Source organism: Macrotis lagotis, chromosome 2 (assembly GCF_037893015.1).
Source record: "Macrotis lagotis isolate mMagLag1 chromosome 2, bilby.v1.9.chrom.fasta, whole genome shotgun sequence".
In the NCBI taxonomy this organism is placed as follows: Eukaryota; Metazoa; Chordata; class Mammalia; order Peramelemorphia; family Peramelidae; genus Macrotis; species Macrotis lagotis.
The window spans coordinates 189544481-189558874 of NC_133659.1; the positions used below are offsets into that span (position 1 = coordinate 189544481).

At 46.5% G+C, this 14394-nt stretch overlaps 2 protein-coding genes across 6 annotated transcripts in view; one reads left to right on the forward strand and one right to left on the reverse strand.

Moving 5' to 3' along the window:
• Window positions 1-7173, reverse strand: part of GRB7 (growth factor receptor bound protein 7) — a 33750-nt gene extending 26577 nt beyond the window's left edge. Inside the window, exon 1 of one of the 5 annotated variants that reach the window (XM_074224022.1) lies at window positions 6866-7173. Coding sequence is in view for 3 of the 5 variants with exons in the window: in XM_074224025.1 (XP_074080126.1) it covers window positions 3396-3438 (43 nt within the window). In the remaining 2 variants the exon portion in view is untranslated. The other 4 variants (XM_074224021.1, XM_074224025.1, XM_074224023.1 and 1 more) reach the window with 4 other exon arrangements.
• A 3853-nt stretch (window positions 7174-11026) lies between these two features.
• MIEN1 (migration and invasion enhancer 1) lies at window positions 11027-13900 on the forward strand. Its single transcript, XM_074224027.1, has 4 exons — window positions 11027-11215; window positions 11640-11737; window positions 13041-13117; window positions 13210-13900. Exons 1-4 carry the CDS (start codon window positions 11127-11129, stop codon window positions 13291-13293), a joined length of 348 nt encoding a protein of 115 aa, XP_074080128.1. The 5' UTR covers window positions 11027-11126; the 3' UTR covers window positions 13294-13900.
• Window positions 13901-14394: the final 494 nt, after the last annotated feature.

A 14394-nucleotide genomic window follows, 5' to 3' on the forward strand; every position in this document is an offset into this window, starting at 1 on the left:
CTCCATCTATGGTCCCATGATATGGTAGTTAACACAGTTGATGTTAAACTGCATTACTAGAAATATGATATGCAGAATGAGGAAACTAAGATAGTTCCACTGTTCAGTTCCAGGGTATACACTCAGTACAATACAATGTACTGAGAAGGTTAGAAAGATCTTGATGAGTTAGAATGTATTTTGGAGGACAGTGATAAGGGACTTGGAGGCCAAGACTTATATTATATTAGAAGGATTAGTTAAAGGAATAGTGATTAAGACTAGAACTATGATTTCAATGCTAGAGGACACTCCCAAATGAGGAGAGAGAGGAAATCCCCTCTACCAATACAAGTCAGCACCTTTTCTGCCAAGACAAACTCTTGGAGAATTTCTGGAAACATTGTGTTAACTGATTTGCCCATGGTCATACAGACAGAACGTGTCAGAGGCAAGGTGGAAGTTCCAGTCTTCCTGATTTTCAGGCAAGTTACCTACATCATACTGACTGAAGGATTTAGGGGTGTTTAATTTGGAATAAAAGCACTTTAGAGCAGGTGTGGGAGAAATGACTCTTGGGCAGCATAAATCCCCCACCCCTCCCACGCCTTCTTCTCCCCTGAAATCATTTGGTCTGGTGCTGCCACAGCAACCACATCTGTGGACTCAAAATGCAGTAAATCTAGGAATTTTTAAGGGGTGAATTAATTAAATGTTTGACCAAATATAGCAAGCTAATTTTTAAATTGATAATTTTGTACGGCCAGAGAATGATGTTATAAATATCCAAAAGACCTCGGCAGAAAAAAGGTTTCCCACCCCTGACTTAGAAGAATAATTTCCTCTTCATTTATTCTCTTTGCCTCAATTTCTTCATCTGTAAAATGAAGATAATAAGGACATCTTCCAGGGTTGTTAGGAAGTTAAAATGAGATCGTATTTTAAAATTTATTTGCAAATCTGTAGCTGCTATATAAATGCTATTATTATGATTTTCATTGTTATGAAAGACAGTTTTTTTAATCAGGATTGGATTTGTTCTGGTTGCCCCCAGAAGACAATACTGAGGAACCATAGATAAAGTTGTAAAGGGGCAAATTTTTAGCTTGATATAAGGAAGAAGTTGAGTAACAAGGCAGCACAGTGACTAGAACACTGAACCTGGAGTCAGGAAGATTCCTCTTTCCAAGTTCAAATCTGGTTACAGAGACTTCCTAGCTGTGTGACCCTGGGCAAGTGACTTAACTCTGTTTGCCTCTTGTTTCCTCATCTGTAAAATGAACTAAAGAAGAAAATGACAAACCAGTTCAGTACCTCTGCCAAGAAAACTCCAAATGGGGTTAGGGAGAGTCAGACATGACTGAACACTAACAAGGAAGAAGTTATTTAAAATTAGAATTATCCAAAGGTAAAATGTGCTACCTCCCCACAAGTAGTTACTGCAGTGAGCACAGTAGTACGTATGTATTTTAGCATTCATTTGCTCATTCATTCATTCAGCAGTATAAGTCTTTAAATGGAGGCTGGATGATCTTTTGCCTGGGATGTGGCACCCATCCTGGGCAGGTATGGGCAAGCCTTAGAGGTCCCTTCCAGTCTCAGGATTCTGTAATCCAGGGGTCCTTTCTCGCACCCTCAAGACTCATGTACACCAATCAATCACACCCTGATGATGCCAGACAGAATGCCTGGGATGAGGTAAGAAGGGGAGGTGGGTCAGGCCTCTGCAGCTATTCCCTTCTCTAGTCTCTCTTTTTTCATCACCACTTCCCCACCCATCCATAGTGCCATTTCTGCTAGGGAGGTTACCCCTGAGACTGACAGAAAAAAAGCAAATGGGGTAGGGTTTCCTCCATAGCCCTCAGGGTTCTTCTAGCCCTGCTCTACTCTGAGTTTTGGCAGGCCACCTCTCCAGGTACCAGGAAGGGGCTTAGATGCCAGAGGCATGTTGTGGCAACATCTGTGACGTGCATGGAAGGAGTTGGCAGTACTCATGACTTGATTGGGGGCAGGGGATAATGTACAGCAGGAAACCAGGCAGGTGAGTTTAGTCCACAGGCAAGAGAGGTAAAGGGGGATAACTGGGGTAAATCCCTTACCTGAGAGGTCTTATTTAGGGATAGTGTATAGCATGGTGAAACCAAGGGAAGAGACCACCATTGAAATAGATAGCTATAAGGGGCGGCTAGGTGGCGCAATGGATAGAGCACTGGCCCTGGAGTCAGGAGTACCTGAGTTCAAATCCAACCTCAGACACTTAATAATTACCTAGCTGTGTGGCCTTGGGCAAGCCACTTAACCCCATTTGCCTTGCAAAAACTAAAAAAAAAAAAAAAAAATAGACAGCTATAGACAGAAATAAGATAATCCAAATAGGTATTTCCTTGGAGCTAATTGGAACTTGACTAAGGGGGTGGCAAATGGGATGGAGGGGCTAGCAGAAACCTGACCCATTTGTCCTCCTCCATTGAGGAAGAAACCCTGGGACTGTCCTATAGCCTGCTGTAGTATAGGGAATGTCTTACCTGGATGTGAAGATGCTTTTCCCCTTAGCCCCAACACAAATAAGGATGACTGTAGACCACTTTACCTGGTTGATTGAATCAGTTGCCGATGACTCTGCTGTTTCAGTCTCTATCTCTCTTAGTTCTGACAAGGTGAACACCTACCCATCCTGCCATCTGTCAGCACCCAACACCAACACCAGATTATCAACCCCTGCCACCCCCACTGTACCCATCTTGCTTGCCTGGCATCAGCAACAGGAGCAGCAAAAAGTGAGTTCTGCCCCAGAGGCACCCCTGAGACTGGCGTAGCCAGTCCAGTCTTGTCTGATGCCACCTGTAGGTAGCAGGGACTGGGATGACAACAACTTATTTTGATTTCCTAGGTGCCCTTCCTCTTTGACTCCCTGGGGAGTAGGGGGTGGGGTAATGGACATTGAACAGCAAAGCAAAAAGAAAGGTACAAGGTAGGGATCAGGGGAAAAAAGAAATATTACTGATCCTGAGAGGGTGGGGGTATAGCAGAGGGGATTTGGGGAATGGGGAGGGAGGAGAAAGAAGAGGGAGGCAGAAGGGGCAGGTGAGTCAGGGAGGGGCCGGTGAGGTAGAGATGCCTGAGGCTCTCCACTCCACCTTGACTCATCCCCACAACTTCCTGGCTCAGGAGAAACACAAACAACCTCCTCCTTCCACCCCCACCCCAACTCATACAAAACAAGGCAGGAGGGACAGATAAAGGTCAGGGGGAAAATATAAATTAGGAAGAGGTGGCCTGACTTCTCCATATATACCCAGCAGCCTCCCCTTTTGGTCCCTGAGGCCTTCTTCAGTCCCCCATTCTCCCAGGCCATTCCTGATGGGGGATAAAGATATTCTCTAGCTTTCCTTGTTGTCCTCTGCCTAGATACCCACCTGAAACACAATCAGTTCCAGGAGGGGATCCCAGTGCTTCCATATTCGGTCCTCTCTGCTCCCTGCACTGTGTACAGAAAGGTTTGGATGCCCCACTCTGACTCTGTCTTGGCCCAGCCCTGTCAGGCCCAGCCTTCCCTCCCCTCCTCACTCCACCCCACTCCTAGGGAACCTGACTCCCTCACACCCCACAGGTCTCCTGGCCTCCAAGTCTGACACCAACCCCCACCCCTACACTCTGTTCGACCTCAGATAACCCTTTCCCAACTCTGTCCCAAGGGCCTGTTGAAGTAGAGAGATAGGACTTCTCCAACTCACCCCTACCATGAAAGGCAAGGGCTTACTTACACTGAGGTCCAAGGATGTCAAGGGATCTGTAGACTTGGATGGGAAAACAATGACATCTTTATTTTCACTAACCTCTAAGTGAAATTTAGCACTTCACTCAATTTTTTAAAAATCTTTTTTCTGGGGCAGCTAGGTGGTGCAGTGGACAGAGCACCAGCCCTGGAGTCAGGAGTACCTGAGTTCAAATAGGACCTCAGACACTTAATGATTGCCTAGCTGTGTGGCCTTGGGCAAGCCACTTAGCCTCATTACCTTGCAAAAACTAAAAAAAAAAAAGCAAACCATTTTTCTGAGAGGGTAGCCATTGACTTCACTGGTCTGTAAAAAGAGTCCATTACACCAGAAAGGTTCAAAATACAAAGACAGAAAAGACACAGAAATAACCCAAAAGACACAGAGGAGGGAGATTGTTAAGACAAAGATGATGTCAGACAAAACAGAAGAGATGGAGACATTCTCCAAACTCAATGAAGGGAGCTTTGTTGATGAAGGGGAAAGAGTTGACAATTAGCCAACAACCCTAGGAGATTCATCCCTCATTCTAATCATGGGCAAAGGAGGTCCTTATCACCTTATGTATTTGGTGAGGAAGTGGATGAACTCTCATAGGGCTCTCCAACATACACACCTACTCCCCTCCCTCCCTCACAGGGACTCTATAGAGGGGGATGAGTAAAAAGGGGGAGGTAGTTCTGCTGAAAGGGGGTGAACAAAGGCTGACAGAAGACCAAAAACAGGGTAGGGTGAGGGGACTCTCTTTAAGAGATAAATTACTTAGCCCACTTTATAGTATATTATTTGTTATATGTCCTCAACAGAGGACCAAATAGAGGGACAAAAAGCAGAGGTGACAGGTGAGGGGAGAGGGAATATTGGTCCAATAGTCTCTCCACTTCCCTGCTCTCTTCTTGTCCCAGACCCTACTTTCTGGAAAAGGATTCCGGGAATGGGGAACCAGAAAGTATGGGAGGTGAATGGGGCTGGGAGAAAAGACCCAGAGGGACAAAGTCAGAAAGGCCAGTCTGGCTTCCCACACCCACCAAACTGGTTTTGAGAATACAAATAAAGGCTTCTAGAGGTATAGGGGGAAAAGGTTCAAGAAGGAGGGGAATTGCCCTCAGGCATCCCTAGACTTCCGTACTCCATCGAAGCTCTCCGCACCTCAAAAGTAGTGCCCTCCCACCCCAGGTTCCACGGAAGCTCTCTTCCCCACCCCCTATCTCTCCCTAGCCTCATTGTTTACTTCCTGAAACTTGCCCCACCTGACTAACAAAAACTGGGAGAGGAGGGTTTTGTGGCCACATTATTAAAATAAGTCCCACTCTAAAAATCAGTCTTGGAAACCGTGGGGCACTGGAGGTCTGGGGGTCACTGTTAGTTTGTATGGCAGGGGAACACTAGAAGAAATGATATAAAGATTGAGGAGCTAGGGTTGGACAATAGAAGAGTCTACAGATGATTTGGTAGAGATCCTTCCTTCTCCCTAACGTGAGGTAGTCCCTGTAAACCTATGTGTAGGGAAAGAACTTCCTCCATGAGAATTCCAGATATTCCCTTTATTTTTTCCTTCTGATTTTCCTTTAAATGAGATTTGGGAAAGAAAGGGGGGGAATCTTTGAGGCGAAGTGTGGGAATCACTGGTAAATAATATAAAGACCCAAGTGGACATCTACCCTCACTTTTGCATCAAGTAGGAAGATACCAGAAAACTGAGGGTACAACCTACCCAAAAGAAGAAATTCACAACAAAGGTGTGTCAGAGTCTGGAAGGGGGAGAGATTCTTTTAAAGTTTAATTTGGTAAAATATGCAAAAGTGGCCAGAATCTGATTTGGGTTAATCATTATAGGTTATTTACCCTGTATGGGGGGGGCTCCCATCTCCCCAAGCAGATTTGGGGGGGTTGGGGAATCAGAGTCCAAAGGTAACAGATTTCTTATCCTGTCTTCAGAGAAGCTGCACCTGAACTGAAATTGAAATGCTCCTAGAGGAGAATTTATACATATTTAAACAAATGCCAATTACCCTGCATCCTTTTCTGGGTACACAGAGCTCTCCTAGCTTATCCTACAGTGGGAAATGAGGCACTAGGACCCTAATTGCTCCATTCTGTAGTCTCTGTAGAAGGGATACAGATATCCACAAGGTCTGGAAGCTGAAGCATCATTGTTGTGTTTCCATGTCCTACCCCCTATTCTCTAACACAATTAGAACCCAAGTCAACAAGATACTTGAGATTTAAACTAATCTGCTGAGCAAGGTGGGAAACAGTGTAGAGCCCATCCCAACCCATCTACAGAACAATGAGAGGTAAATTAGGTATAAAGAGAGAACAATTAATTCTTCTTTTCCAACTAATCCTAATTCAGTGTGATCTAACACTTTTAGTGCTCCCCCAAATAAAGTTCTCTCTCTAGACAGATCTTGGGGGATTCTAACCAGAGTTCTAAATTGGGACAAGCTCAGTACAGAAGAACAGGAATGGGAGTTTGCTGTGACACAGAGCCTCCAAATAACACCTCTCCCCACCCCCCATCTCCCTTTTAGGAAGGGAAGGGGGAGGGTTGTCCAGGAGAAGCAGAAATTGCCCAAAAGAGAAAAGTTTCCTTATAGTCGTCACCCCAGACAAAGAAATCTTTAGTGATAGAGAAGTCCTACTGGACCCAAAGTGGAATAAAGAGAGGGAAGAAGCAGGTGAGGGAAGAATCCATAAAGAAACAAAGAAGGAAGGGGCTGGTCAGTAGGGCGTCCCCAGTAGGGTGTATGGCATGTCAACGGAGGAGACAGGAAAGGGTGCTGAGTTTAGCCCTTACCTGGACCTTAGGTGTTGGTATATACACAGACTGGGGCCATCCATTGGGGGAGGGAGTGAACCTTGCCCTTAACCAACTGTGTCTACCCTCCATTCACCTCACCCAGGACCCTTTGTGGGTTCTATAGCCCTCCAACCTGCACAGATACCCCTTTCCTACCTGCCATCATGGGGTGGGGATGGGGATACGATACTGTCCACTAGACATCACGCCCCACCTGCACGGGACAGTGGCACAGACTGCAGGTACAAAGATACTGGGGATAAGAGTCAAGGGAGATTGTTATCTTCGCTAGTATTTATCCTCTTACCTGGGAAGCCCCAATATGAGGCCCAAATGCCCGAGTCCAACGTCCGACTCTGTCTGGTGACAGCCGAGGGTCCAGGACACCCGGTCAGATTCCTGAGTTTCTTTCCAGAAAATGTGCTGGCAGGGGGAGGGGAAGGAGAGGGTGATAGAACCGGGAGGGAAGGCTGGAAAGGCGGTAAAGTGACTAGGATTGGAAAGGTGGAGGCGGAGCCAGGACGAAAGAGGGAGGAGAAAAAAAGAGACTACTCCCCTGGCCACTAGGGTGCTATTGTAATCTAGGTCTTTGCAAAGGAGCTAGGAGAGGAGGGGAGGGGAGGGGAGGAGCCCAGGTGTCCACCAAAGGCTCCCACTCCCACTAGAGGGGAGACCAAGTTTCGGCTCCCAGGAAGGAGGAGGGAAGGAGCATGAAGTTCTTCCCTCTCCCCTCAACAGCCAACTAGCCAAAGCCAGTACAGTCTGACAGTCTCCACCATCCCCATTCCTGGGACAGAGAGCAGATTCTGAAAGCAATTTCACTATTAGGAGATCCCATTTTGACTTTTCAAAGTCCTCTTTGATACCTTGGTTCTTCCTGGTGCATTGTGCCCATGTCAGGAAACACTAAGTTCGATTCTAGTCTCAAATACTTAACTAGGTGACCATGGGCAAGTCATTTTACCTCTGTGTGCCTCAATTTCCTCAGTTTTAAAATGAGGATAATAATTGCACCTACCTTGAAAGAGAGTTGTGAAGTTCAAATGAAATAACATTTGTAAAGTCTTTTTAACACAATATCTGGCACAGAGGTACTGAATAAATTCATTTTTTCTTATCTTCCTACTGATGGTATCAGAGTACCAGATTATTCTACTCCTAGCTGTGGCTGGAAATCACAGGATTCAGGTTCCTCAGTTCCCTTGATGGTTTTGGTGATCCCAAAGGTCCCTTCCATTGTTGACATTCTATTAAAATGGATGCTAGCCTCTAATAGTTCTATTTGTTCTCTTGGGGAGGACCTTTAAGTGAGTTAGAGATAAAACAAGAAGCCATGTAGAATACAGTTGAAATCATCACCCAATATGGGAAGGGAGGGTAATAATGATGATTGTGGAGTCAGGTGAGGTGAGCTTCCCAGGATCTCAAAAGATGCAACCAGTGCTGGTTCTGTCAGCTAAGTGTTTACAAGTATGAACTCCTTAGAAGGCAATGTGAAATGGAAAATGGAAAGAGCAATATATTATAGTCAGAGTATACTGGATTCAAATCTTGACTCTGTTGATTACTGGCTTTGCAAATTTAGGCAAGTCACTTCATATGGCCCTCAGTTTCTTCATCTGAAAAATGGAGGAAATTGGATTAAATAGCCTCTGAGGCCTTTTCCATCTCTAAATCTGGACTATATATATATATATATATATATATATATATATATATGTATATATATGTATATATATGTATATACATATATGTATGTATATATATCCAATTAATCCCCAGAATCCCTTTCATCCAACTCAATAAACATTAATACAGCACCTACTATGTGCTCACTGAAAAACGAAAACACTACCATGACTAAGGCACCTAGTGTTGGCTCTCTGATAATTCTGATTTCCCATCCACTTCACCCTACCTGCCTTTCCTCAGCAGGGTTTATCTGACTTTTCCTTGTGACCTGTTTTTACCTCATAATAAACATTGAGGGGAGAGAGTGACCCCCAGTGTGGCTTGTGAAAGAAGGCTAACCATCTCCATCCTCCTAGGAGAAGCAACCCTGTGGCTCCTATCCCCTCTGAAGGCTGTTAATGCCCTGTATGAACAGGCCACTCACTATATCAATAGTAATTATTGCATATCATCATCATCATTGCTGACATTGCTAGAGCATTTTAAAGTTTTCAAAACACTTTCCATTATCTAATTTGATCTTCAAAACAAATCCTATGATGTAGGCCCTTGGAGGCATTATTATCCTCATTTTGCAGATAAGGAAATGCAATGTGTTTTCTTTTCCTTTTTTTTTTTAAATGTGTTTTCAATTAAGTCTCTTCTTTCCCCTTTTATACTGTCAGTTCTCTGAAGATGGGGCGGTGCTTGCCTTTTCTTGGTATTTGTGTCTGTGAGCACATAGCAAGAAGTCTCATTGGAGCATAGGTCTAGGCTAGAAGGGGGCTCCAACACCCCCAGTTTACAGAGGAGGAAACTGAGACCCATGGAGGTTCAGTGACCACCGAGGAAGGCAGAAAGCAGCAGGATTTAAACTTAGGTCTTCTGACTCTAGTACCTTTGCACTTTACTATGCCACCTCCTTAATAATGTTTGTTGAAATGGTTTTGCTTTTTTTTTCAGCAGTGTAACTGCTTGTTCTTCAAGCTGTGTAATTTGAGCATAAACCTTAAGAGGAAAACAGCAGGACAGAGCACCAGGGAAATCTTGATATGGGGACCTGGGAGCACCTGGCACCCAGTAAGTTTCAAATGAGAGAGAACTGGAAACTGTTTCTGTAACTGGAGGGATCTGGGACAGATCATGGGTTTGTGTGCGCACAGACACACACACACACACACACACACACACACACACACACATACACACACAAATACGCAACCAGGTCAATTCAAAAGACCAGAAAACCATAAAATTCCAGATCTAAGGAAACTGTCTGGTCCCTCATTTTACAATAAAGGAAACTGAGTTCCTGAGAGATTAAGATGCTTCTCCAAGGTCATTCTTCAATTTAACAAGAAATAAATTTCCTACTTTATACAGAGTATCTTGCTAGCTACTGAAAGAAACAAAGTTTAGATAAGACCTAGTCCCTGCTCTCATGGAACATGTGCTAAAATTGGAATGAGACAAACTCCACCAACTATAAGGCACATTTGTGATAAGAGCATCAGACAGATAAAGAACAAAGGGCAAAGTGAAGTCTGAAGGAGAAGGTACTCTTGTACAGGAAAGACTTTAGGGAGGAGATTTGGTTTAAAGCATAGACTTAAAGAACAAGCAGCTAGCCTTGAAGCCAGAAGACTTGGATACAAGACCTTGCTCCATATTGATTGTGTAACTCTTGGCAAATCACTTTATGTCTCAGTGTTCTAGGCAAATCTTTTCATGATGATGTTTGTCCTTTTTTTTTTTTTGGTTTTTGCAAGTGACTTGCCCAAGGCCACACAGCTAGGTAATTGTTAAGTGTCTGAGGATGGATTTGAATTCAGGTCCTCCTGACTCCAGGGCCGGTGCTCTGTCCACTGCACCACCCAGCCGCCCCTTGTCCTCTGTTCTTGAAGAGGACCATGACATCAGGGAGGTGACGAGCACATGGGTTGGATTTGAGTGAGGGGTCCTGTGCCAAGTCCCCAGCCTCATTTTCTCCTACTCCAGTAAAGGAGAGGTCAACATGCACCTGTAGAGGGAGTTCACTCACCTGAGTGTTCCCCTGTACCTGCACGGGTCAGCCTTCTATTCCAGTTTAAGACACAGGTAGACCTGGATGCTGTGTATAATTGGTGAGAGAGTGAGGCACAGGTTTCTGGAAGATTCTTCTGCTGCTACTTTTAGAGAGAGTTAATTTGTGAGATGCGTCCCTGGAGTCAGGAAGACCTAAGTTCAAATAGGACCCCAGACACAGCTCTGCCCCCGGTCCTGCCTCGTCGTGGGTAAAATGAGAATAATAATAATTCCTACCCCCCCCCATTGTGAGTCTTAAGTGAAATGACATTTGACGAGCACGTTACGTCATCACGCAGCACTTGCCAGCAATCATTGCTTTTTTTAGGATTAACTCCATTCACTGCTTTTGCTTTAAGAAAAAAATCAAGGGGCGGCTAGGTGGTGCAGTGGGGTCAGGAGGACCTGAGTTCAAATCCGACCTCAGACACTTAATAATGTAACCCCCATTCGCCTTGAAAAAGATAAAAAGAAAAAAAAAAAGAAAAACTCAAGCTTCCAGCTTGGGAAGAAAGCCAGCAAAAGGAGGTCGCGGAGGGCATTTTAGTGAGGAGCGGGGGAGCGCGGGCCCCCAGGTGGGCAAGGGACCTGGCCCCAGGGGCTCAGCAGGCAGCGGCTCCCCCAGCAGAGGGCGCTGCAGCCCCGCCCGCCCTCCACGAGCCCGGCCCGGCCCCGCCCACCGACGGCCCCGCCTCCGGGCCGGCCCCGCCTCCGGGCCGGCGCGCGTGACGTGCGGCACTACGTCACACCCGGAAGCGGCGGCGGGGCTGCGGGCTCCGGCTCCCGCCGGTCAGTGTGCCCGTCCGGTGGCTCCAGCCCGGGGCAGCGCGGCCATGAGCGGGGAGCCCGGGGCCGACCTCGCAGCGCCCTCCCCCGGGAAGCCCCTGCCCGGCAGCGGCGTCCGCATCGTGGTGGAGTACTGGTGAGAGGGGGCCGCCCCGCCCCGCGCCCTCCCCTCCCCCTGCCCCTCCCCCATTCTTCCTTCTCCCCTTCTCTTTCCTTTCCCCTTCTCTCCCTCCCTTCCCCATTTCCTTTTCCTTTGTCTCCTCATCCCTCCTCTCCTCTCCCTTCATCCATCTTCTCCCCTTACTTCTTCCCTTTATCCCCTTCATCCCTCCCTTCTCTTTATTCCCTCTTCTTCCCCTCCTTCCATTCCTTTTCTTCTGTCCCTTCATCCTCTTCTTTTTCTTCATCCCTCCTCTTCTCTTCATTCTCCTTTGTCCTTCCACTCTTTTCCTCTCTTTTTCTTCCTTCCTTTCTTCCCCTCCCCTCCTTTATCTTCATCTCTCCTTTCCTTTCCCTTCTCTTCCCTCCTTTCCTAAACTCCTAAACTCTTGCTCCTTCAGTAAACCCTGTGGATTTGAGGCCACTTACCTAGAGCTGGCCAGCGCTGTGAAGGAAGAGTACCCTGGCATCGAGATCGAGTCACGCCTCGGGGGCACCGGTGAGAAGGCTGGAGGGGACGAGATACAGTAGAGGCCCTTGGCACCCTGGGGATGGGAGATCCTGGGTAGGGGCAGAAAGACAATGTATTAGAAGAGAGGGGCATTGCTAACTCAGCCTATCCCTCCGGTTGTAAGGCCTGAGAGATACCAAGACAAAAAAGAATCCAGGCCCCTACCCTCAAGGACCAAATGAAAACACCAAATTCCCCATGTTTGTCCTGTGAGTTACTTCCCATCAGAACTTATGGGGATTTGTAAACATTATGGTAGAAAAGTCAGTGGCCAGCCTGGGCAACACAAGGGTGAAGCTCTTCAGACTTAGCAATATTCGACCTGAGATGACTGGAATAACAAAAGTTAAAGCTTCTCAAATGTGTTTTCATAGGCATTTCTTCCTTTGGTTCCCCAACTGGGTGTGAGGGCTGGATTGTTGAACTCCATAGTACAGATAAAGAAAATAAAGCTTCAGAGATGAAGTGTTCAAACAGAACAATGCAGAGTAATGAAAAGATCATTTCTATCCAATGGAGACCTCAGTTCATATCTGGCAACCCCTCCTTTTGATGTTGGGCAGTTTTTGACCCTCTGTAAAAATAAGTTGCTTTTCAGTTCCTAAGGTCCCTTCCGGCTTCCTATATAGTAAAGCATTTCCCAGGCAGAATCTGATTCGATTCAGTAAAGAGCATTTTCTAAGTCCTGGGAATATAAAGAGGCAAAGGACAGTCCCTGTGCTCAAGTGGGAGAGACAACATATGAACATATACAGGATAAATAGGAAATAACAGAAGGAAGGCCCTACGTATAATTTAGAGGGGCTGGAGAGGGCTTCCTATCAAAGTTGGGATTTTAGTTGGGACATAAAGGAAGCTGGGAATGTCAGTGGTTGGAGTGGAGGAAAGAGAGCATTCCAGGAGTAGGATCAGCCAGAGAAGGAACCTACAGTCAAAGAGACAAAGGGTCTTGTTCCTGGAACAGCCAGAAGGCCAGTGTAGCTAACAAGGAGTAAGTGTGGACCTTAAACCCCAAGTCTTCTAGCAACAAGTACAGGGTGGAGGGAGAATACCCAGGCTCCCCAGGTACTCCCTCTTTATAGACTACAAGTCCCTTCTGACCCACATCTCTTCCTGGAATTTTACTGACTTAAGTAAGCAGATGGTTCAGAGAAATCAGAAGGTAAGGAATGGGGTACCAGGATATATTGGGACCCAAGGGTCCCAATGTGAAATGAGGTTGTGTGGTCCTTGTGGATTTGAGAGGTCTCTCCTGATTTGTCTCAAACTATTTCCCTTTTCTTCCCATTAGGAGCCTTCGAGATCGAGATCAATGGGCAATTAGTCTTTTCCAAGCTGGAGAATGGGGGGTTTCCCTACGAAAAGGATGTGAGTAGCACTGGGATGGGGATGAGGAAAGGGGTTCAATAGGGGTGACCCTTTCTGTACCCTCTCACAAATTTCCCCTTCTCTTCCCTCAGCTCATTGAGGCTATTCGAAAAGCCAGTAATGGAGAACCTCTGGAAAAGATTACAAATAGCCGTCCCCCCTGTGTCATCCTGTGACCCTGCAAGGTCTTCAGTTCCCTCCTGGATCAGGGCTCCTTCCCTTTACCCTCTGTTCTGGATGCCCCTTCCATATGGGGTCCTCTTCATCTTCGCAAAATCCTTCCTCTTTGAAGATTAGGATGAGAGAGCCCATCTCATTGATCAAGCATTGGTTCACCGCCCCCCCCAACATCTCTCTTGGGCTTGTCACCTCTCTTCCCACCCTCTGCGCTGAGAGATCCCAGCCAACTTCTTGGTGAAGCCAGGGGGCAAGAGCTTTGGAGATTCCAGGTACAAGTCTGGCTACCACTTCCCTAAAGGGGATGGTTCGGGCTGAGATCAGAGTGGAGGAGAGAAAACCCCTCCTCCTGCTACCCCCACCCCAGTGTTTCATAGCAACTTCAGATCTACAGATGTGTACACGTGCATGCGCACACGCGCACGCACACACACACACACACACACACACAGACACAGTGCCTCAAAGATGCCTGTATACTCCCTTGCCTGGCAGGGTCATTGAGATGCCATCAAACTTCTAATTTATTTCCCCCATGGAAACAAAACATCCCCTCATTTTAGGGGAAACACCAGTTGTTGGCAATAAAGTGAAAGTGCTACTCTCTCCCCTCTGTGGTATATCCAGCTTGAGGTGGGAGGTGATGCTTGTGCTCCCTCTGGGAACATTCAACTGGAAAGACACAAAGAAAAAGGGAGGGAAGGGGGAGGGGAAAAAGGGATGCGCTGAGAGCTGGGCTCAGTCACTTGTCCTGCACAGGCTGTCCTCCCCAGTGCAGGCACTCCCTCATTCTGGCCAGCACATATAGACATACTCCCGGGCATAGGTCAGTGGGTTTCCTTGCCCTTGTCATATCTGATGGCCCTTCCCTATGTTCCCAAAGCTCTCCTAAGCTTGGAGACTCCCAGTGAAGGAGCTTCTTCCATTCTGAAGCTTTGGGAGTCCTGTTCCTTATTTGTGTCTGAATTTCTTGGACCAGACCTGTGCTTTCATCAGCTTAGGGAACTCCCATGTGAAAACTCCCTTCCCCATTGCTCAGCTCAAATTCAGAGTGTCAGGGAGTTGCCTGAAACACTTGAGAGTTTAGAGTTTAGAGACCA